The sequence below is a fragment of the Otolemur garnettii genome, unplaced genomic scaffold (genome assembly GCF_000181295.1).
Source record: "Otolemur garnettii isolate 467f Iridium unplaced genomic scaffold, OtoGar3 scaffold00073, whole genome shotgun sequence".
NCBI classification, from domain to species: domain Eukaryota; kingdom Metazoa; phylum Chordata; class Mammalia; order Primates; family Galagidae; genus Otolemur; species Otolemur garnettii.
In genome coordinates, this window is record NW_003852468.1 from 334,661 (window position 1) to 342,780 (window position 8,120).

At 38.7% G+C, this 8,120-nt stretch overlaps 1 protein-coding gene across 2 annotated transcripts in view; it reads right to left on the reverse strand.

The window, feature by feature from the left end:
• Nucleotides 1-5,101: 5,101 nt before the first annotated feature.
• CD160 (CD160 molecule) overlaps nucleotides 5,102-8,120 on the reverse strand; it is an 11,521-nt gene continuing 8,502 nt past the window's right edge. Inside the window, exons 3-4 of one of the 2 annotated variants that reach the window (XM_023515506.1) lie at nucleotides 7,347-7,484; nucleotides 5,102-5,293 (exon numbers count right to left, since the gene is read on the reverse strand). In XM_023515506.1, coding sequence (XP_023371274.1) covers nucleotides 5,286-5,293; nucleotides 7,347-7,484 — 146 coding nt within the window. In that variant the 3' untranslated portion in view covers nucleotides 5,102-5,285. Of the gene's footprint in view, nucleotides 5,294-7,227; nucleotides 7,485-8,120 lie in introns of those variants that run through there. The other variant, XM_003793788.2, reaches the window with a different exon arrangement.

An 8,120-nucleotide genomic window follows, 5' to 3' on the forward strand; every position in this document is an offset into this window, starting at 1 on the left:
AAAAAAAAAAAGACTGGCCTGCTGCACTAATGGCCTGCCTTTAAAAGTTGTGATAAAGTATAGCAAACAGCATCAGGCTATGTTTTACCTGAAATTTTCACATGTTTTACTCTGATAGAGGACATGAGACTCATTTTGCTCTTTCCCACACCTATCCCACTTAATGAATCTGAGTATTTTTTCCTATAATGGGAGATATCTCTAATTTCCAGGTTAATTTATATTATGGAGTTAGGATTCTTCAGAGATTTATTATAAGGAATTGGCTCACACAATTGTAGAGGCTAATAGGTCCTAAGATCTTCAATGGGCCAGCTAGAGACCCAGGAGAGCAGTGGTGTCGTTTTAGTTTGAGTCAGAAGACCTGAGCACCAGGAGAGCTCATGGTGTAAGTTTTGGTCTGAATGGCAGTAGGCTTGTGACCCAGGAAGAACTGATGTTTCAGTTCTAATCCAAAGGTAGGAGAAGACTAATGTTCCAGCTCAAGCAGTCAGACAGAAGGAATTGTCTCTTATGTGAGCAAAGTCAGCTTTATTGTTCTATTCTGGCCTTCAGCTAATTGGATGGGGGCCACCCACATTAGGGAAGGCCATCTTCTTTATTCAGTCTACTGATTCAAATGTTAATCTCATTCAAAAACACCCTTACAGATACATCCAAATAATATTTGACTAAATATCTGGGCATCCTATGGCCTTGTCAAGTTGATATATAAAATTAACCATCAAAAGGAAGAAAAATAGAAATGATGTACACAAGTGTTCCTCATCCCATTTAAGTGTTACCAAGTGAATAGTGTGTCTGTCCATGAGAAATGTCTGTCTTGGCTTAGAGACCTCAGTACTATCATTAAACAGTGGAAGAAACATATGTGGGATACAGACCATAATTTTTATGTGTATAATTTCTGTGTTTTTCCTCCTTAACCTAAATTAACCTGGAAATCTGAGAGACTTCTATTCTATGAAGAAACATTTTAGATTGATTGGTCTAAGACCAGAACGTGGCTGGTTAAGAGTTTATTTCTAGGAATACCTTTCCCTTAAATGTTTCAAATAGTTTAGACATAATGCCCAAAATAGAGGGCTAGGTAACTTGTACTTTTCAGGTTTTCATTCCTTTGTAGCTGGAAGGCTAACATCCTCAGGAATCTGGAGCCTTTATAGGAGCCCAGGGAGAGACAGTTCAGCTTTCCCTGATTGTCAAAGACAAAACAAAGCTTGCAATTTCAGATCTTGAACCCTTAGTGTGAACTTGGCCTTTATGTTTGTATTAAATGGCCTACCCTGTGAATTCCATGAAGAGCCAAACAGACTGTTTTCTTATGTTGAAGGTCTTTTTGTCTTTATTTTGTCCACTATAATTGTCCTATCTATCTATACACACACACACACATAGAGAGAGAGACTACACGTCTGTAAATTTTTCCCCTCTTATTTGTTATACTTTGAAACAAGAGGGAAGAAAAGTATTTGGTTAGCATATAATTAGGAAAGATTTCTTAAAGACTGGTAGACTTGAAGATTGAGAGGTTAGATAAGCCAGTGCCTTGGCTTATTGCCTCTTAGGTAGTTTCAGACAGGTTAGTCAAACCCATTTTCTTACAGGTTATTTCTCGCTGGACAGAACTGGAGAGTTGGGTCGGAAGGGCAGAGCTGTGGACATTTATCTGCAATATCTTTAAAGTTTCAGAGTTAATGAGTTGGGAGCTGGGAGAAGAAATATTCCTGGTATTAAAAACTAATTCTCCCTCAGAGTGCCTATTGCTAGTTCTCTGAGAAAAGCTGAGAAACATAACATTTTGTTGCTGTTGCTATAGCTCCTTAACTTACAGCAATGTTTTAATGTGTAAGAAAAAGTAATTAGGCAGAAGATGTAGAAATAGGTAAATGGCCTTGTAGTTCCTTATAAATTTGCTGCATTACATTTGAGCAAGTGCTTCTTAGATGGTTTTCTTTGAGCAATACTCTGTTCTTTATTAATTAATAATTACTAATTATTAAGCAGTAATTCTCAAGTTGAAAAGAAGATATTGGGGGAAGAACTTGTTTTTTCCCTCAGCTAGACTCACTTTGATTAAATAGTTAGGGAAAAAATCCTTGTTTATGTTTTTATATTACACATTTAAATATATATGTATATACACATCTACATATAGATGTTCATTTATTCACAGACATACATATGAAGTATATTCATATTTCATACTGGGGGTGGAAGGGATATGGAGGACACTGAGTTAAAGAGAGCAGGGGCAGAAGAGGGCAGGAGCCACACTGTCTGATTCTCTCATCGTACTTCCCTTTAGGCCCTATTTCCATAAATTCTCTCTTCTGGCACACTGTTGGCTCGGGCAGGTAGCTTGTGTGATCTGTAGTAAAGGGATTCACTGGAGGTAAAAAGCTAATTTCTGAGGGTTGAGAATAAATGACTTTGGGGAAAAGTGTGTTCATCATCCATTGTTTCCGTATTATAACCATTCATACTCTAATATAGTTACTACTGATTTCTAAAAAACTTCTTAGTAAATTTTTGATACCAAATTTAATCTCTTATGATCCTCTGCATGCCTCAGTTTCTTTCTCCTTGGTTTCCAGGTGCTGTTTCCTTAAGGATTATAAATTAAATATATCAATTTTAATACAGTTTTATCAGGAAGGAAGCATAGTCTGTGTCTGTTCTAAGTAACAACAACAGCAAAATAGTCTTTGGTACTTTGAAAGTGAGGGGCACTTCAGAGTTGGTTGCTAGAGCTAATGATCTAGGGAGGCCACTGACGGAAGACAGATTTTAGGAGCAGGAGCAAGGTTAGTATTCAAATAGATATTTGGGTATTAGGGAAAAACCTTTCTGGGTCTCTGTGGTGAAGAGATGGGAAGATAAATGTGTTGTTTGCAAAAATAATCTAGTGAAGATTTGGGAATTGAGCATGACTAGTAGGAGAGAATATTCTTATTGAGAGTTACCAAAATGAGTCTCATGTAAGTTCTGATGTAGGAAGTGGGAGGAAGGATTTGATGGGACAAACATATCACAAGTGGCTATTTTGTAGGAGGACATCCTAACTTAGAGCAATTTCACTGTCTTAGCACTTAGGCTGGGAGCCACAGTACTGGTTTAAAATAAGTGGTTTAAAGTAATAGTACAAGCATACATCTGGAGATACTTTCCAGAATCAAAGTAGAGCCTTTGTCTGCTCCAGGAGACATTGTGAAGTTTTGATCTCGCAAACCTGTCCCATGGAGGTGGGATTGTAGGCATTTAACTCCTAAGATTTTAGACATACGAACTTTGTTTTGCTGCCACATCGTACTTGATATCCACACATGTAGAGTCTGTGTGTTACTTTTCCTCTTTGAACTAGGACATTTAGGTTTATGAATCATGGCATGTAAGCGTGTGTGATTCTTTACCTTTTCTAATAAATACTATTTTTAAGGTCCCCAAATTATTAGATTCCTTCCTAACAGGATGATAGTTGAATTTTTAGATGAATGAATACATTTTAAAAAGCTGCTATGATTTCAATAATCCTTTTAAGTCAATTTGTCTTAGTCACACCAGAATCTATATCCAGCTGAAATGTAGGATATACATACTTTTAAGATATATATTATTTAAATATTGAGACTGAAAATTTGGGGTATACAGCTCTCTTGTGATAACTTCATGGTCAGTCACTCATATAGCTTGGGGTTAAGATGTATGTCCAGAAAACTACCTATTCACACATGGAAATTTGTAGACTTACTTGAAATCTATTGTATCAAGACATTTTGAAAGTAAAGATACAAATATTTCAATTTTCTGTTGTTTAACTGAGTCTTGAGATAAGCAGAATAAATAGTATGAATTCTTTTAAAAGCAAGACATTTGACTTACGGTTGCTTTGTTTATTCTGCTTAGTTCAAGAAATGCACTTGAATGTCTTGATAAATTTAGGCAGTGATCATGTGTCATGGATTTTTATATGTGACCTCTACTTAAGAGTATAGTACAATGGATGAACCCTTTCTTATAGTTGGACATGTCTTCTTTGCGGACTTCCAGTGATTATGTAATGCTGAGTAGTTTCAAAAGATTCTTTAAATAGTAAAAAGGAAAAGACATCTCTTCCCATGTGAGCTTAGTATTTAGTTAGAAACACAAAATTAATATACATACAACAGGTAGAGAAAGATTAAAGTATTTGTGATGTAATGGAGAAAGCTTTGGTGACTTTGGGGCCAGAATTCAAATGGCTCTGACATCTAGATCCAGACTCTTATTTGATCCTTGGAACAGCCTTGTGGAAACAGAAGATCGAGTAAGCAGTATGCAGAGCAGTAAACAAATAGCATCTCAAAACTTCATTTGCTCAAGGATACACAGCTGGGACATTGCAGAACCAGAATTGAAAACCAGAAAGTTTTACTCCATAAGACACACAGTCTAAAATCCTTAATTTGAGGTGCAAGACCATCTAAGGGTCTTATTCATCTATCTCAGCCTTAACCTCTTTCTGTTCCCAGAAACCTTAGCTCCCACACCCACATTTGGCAGGTCCTTGCCAAGGATCTCAGGTGAGGTGTCCCTTTTCTTTTGATGGCTTGCCATGTAGCTCCAACTACATTGTTTGTTCTTACCTTTTCATTCATGTAGTTCCTCCTATGAGAAATATCCTGCCTCTTCCTCACTGCTTAACTCTGACAAGAGGTCATCTGTCCAAAGACAAGAGGGTTCATGAATTTAGAAGAAGAGAAAAGCTTACAAAACCTACTATGGGCATTAGTTAAAAAGAAATGACCAAAGAGGTTGACAAGTACTTAGTTGGAGGTGCACAGTTGCAATCTGTGGTGCACTTGGACAGCACAGACCTTTCTCTTCATCAGTGCTGTGTGGATGCTGTTGCCTTTATGATCTGTCTTTGTTTTCTCATTTTCATGCCAAGTCAGTCACTGGGTTTGGCTCTCTTACTTTCCTACCTATCTTAGCTTGTTTCTTTTCTTTTTCCTTTGCAGTGTTAAATAAAAATTTCTTCCAAAAAAATCGTCGTTCTCATTCTGTTTGACTTGTTTTTTTTTACTGTGTTGAGGGTGAGGGAGGAAAAGTTGTTCTGGGCTACAGAAATGCACATACTTATCCAATATTTGAAAACTGCACACCAGCCACTTTTGTGAAAAGCTATTTTTATTTATTGCTGCAGAGGAGGGAAGCGGGCAGTGAAGAGGGAAGGTCAAGCAGTGCACTGTTAGGCCTTAGCTTGTATTTCCTCAGATTCTTTAAAGTTTCTTTTGGCACAAGGCTTACAAAGCTGTGGAAAGAAAAAGAAAAGTTTGTATTACTGCTTCAGAATTTAGAATAGCAACAGAATGTCTGATATGATAAAGTCTGACCTGTGCTGGGATGTATGTTTGGCACTCATTATTATAGAGGGAACGGAAAAGGACTTTATATGTAGTGTATCTTATTGTCAAATTAAGAGTTATAACCTGGAGCCAATCTAATTGATCCTGGTGCAAGTGGGGAGGGAGCCAGCTTTTGATCTCTCCTTGCTGAGAAGTGGGACAATCAAAGAAAACTAAACGCTTCTCAAAGAGTTTAAGGTAGGTTTTCCAAATATGGTGCTGAATTGTTGGCACAGGGATAGGACAGGATTTTCATTGAAATAAGTTTCATGAGTTGATGGAGGCACAGAGATCCAGGAAACTCCCTCATCCTTTCCTCATGTGTAAGTGTGATAACTTGATTTATGTGAATCTTTCTGGACCTGAGGAAACATGTATACTTTTTATTCTACTGGACACTACCTCTTTCATAATTCTTCAAACCCTTGGTGGGTGGGAGGAAGATGAAAGAAAGCTCTTAGGTAGTATGTTATTTGTTTAAGTGAATATCTACTTTTGATTTTTTTCTTTTGTTAACCAAGCCACTTGAATATAGAAGAAAACAAATAATTGGATTCAAAAGTTCAAAATTTATTTTGCAGATAGCAGTAGCCTAAACAAAGGAATTTAGATCAATAAATTAAATCTAAAGGGTAAGACTGCTTGATACTCATTTCTTCCTGAAAATACACAGGCTACTACCATTTGGCAGGTTCTTGCCAAGGATCACAGATGAGATCTATGTTTTCTTTGAATAGGGAGGGTTGGTGGGTTCTGTTTCTGGAAATGGGAGGTGTCAGTCTCAGAATGGGGAGGGTCATGAAGGAGGTAAGAGAGAGGTGCTTTTCATATAGTAGGTCATTACTGAGAGTATAAGGTTTTACAGTAAGAAGGACCTGTATTACTTTCTGTGAAGGGCACCATCTGACCCATCATACAAATTCTTTGACAAACTTGTCAAGAAGTCTATGTGTCTGTTACTGTCTTTTTGCTGGGATAAACAAGACAATCCCTGCATGTGTAGAGCCTGTACTCTAGTGGCATTCAAACAGTAGTAGTTATTAATTTGAGGAAAGCCTAAATAAAAATGGGATTAAGAATGCTAAGGACAGGCCAAAGCTTAAATCAGTTGCTTTGCTGTGCAAAGCATAATGGCAAATTAATGGAAGCTCCACTCTGTATTATCTAACAGGGAAAACCCTGATTCATATTGATAATGGTGCTCAGAGGACTTAGCTATTCAATCTGGCCTTTGCTGAGAAACTGCACTGTGCAGAGCCACTCTCTAGAGCAAGTCTGTCTTTTGCCTTGTTCATATAGTAGCCGAAGATCTGTTGCCTTAATTCGTAGCCCTCTGTTCTGCAACGAGTAGAGGAGGTTCTGTTAACTTGTCTCTCCCACATGACTTCTTTTTTAGAGACAAAGTCTCACCCTACCCTCGGTAGGGTGCTGGGGCGTCACAGCTCACAGCAACCTCTAGCTCTTGGGCTTAGATGATTCTCTTGCCTCAGCCTCCGGATTAGCTGGGACTACAGGTGCCCACCACAATGCACAGCTATATTTTGTTGCAGTTTTGGCTGGGGCTTGGTTTGAACCCGCCACTGTGGGTATATGGGGCCAGCATCCAACTCACTGAGCCACAGGCGCCGCCTGCATATGGCTTCTTTTCTCACAGGTCGTAACTCCTACCCAGTGGAAAATGATTCATCTGTCTTCCTCTAGATCAGGTTGCAACCCACAGGAACTGTATTAAAGGGCCACGGCATTAGGAAGGTTGAGAACACTGCTCTAGATACATGAGGTCTTCAGTACCTTTGGACCTGTTTCACTCTAATATTAGTTTGAATTTTCTTGTGGATAGTCAGGGTTTGAGCATTTTTCTCTCCCTTTGAGCTTCTCGTCCAACCTTTTCCTTAGAAAATAAGGAGGTATAAATAGCACCCTCATTGCTTGGGGTGCTTAAGCATCTTTTGGACATACCATGAAGAGCCACCAGACTGGTGACCAGCATCACCCAGACCTTTGCATGTAGGAAGCCTGAACTCACAATGCCTTCATTATGGCTCAACTTGGAGTGTTGTCTTTGTTTCAGTCTTGTCACTGTGTAGTTCCCTGACTCTGCATCAAAAGAGAATCATGGATCAGGGGAGGGTTTCAGAAATCATTAATTCCTCCTTTTGCATCATCCCAGAGCACCTGTTACATGGTCTTGAAGGATACCTCCCAGCACAATTCATTACCCAAATAAGTATTTTTAACATTTGCTGGTGGTGATAATGATGATGTACATGTCTTACCTGTCTGGTCTAAATAATTTCACCTTCCAAAGGAACCTAATTTTCACATTTTGGGACTATCTATATGTCCTGGCTTTAATACTTTAAAAGTTGCTAAGATGAGAAAGCCATTCTTTCCTAGACCCTTCACAAGTAAAAACGCACGGGATATATTTAAAGAACACAAATACTAGGTTGTGAGGAGCAAGGATCTTATTGTATGTCATTCTGGTCTATAAGGCCTGGCTCTGTGACTGGAGTGCCCAATAAATACTTGTTAGATGAATGAAAGAGGAGTAGCCACTAGTGCAGTTTAACTAAAATAGATTATTCATATAAAGAGTAGGAGTTCAGGGCAGCACGGGTGGCTCAGTGGGTAGGGCATCAGCCCCATATACTGAGGGTGGCGGGTTCAAACCTGGCCCCGGACAAACTGCAACAAAAAATAGCCAGGCATTGTGGCGGGTACCTGTAGTCC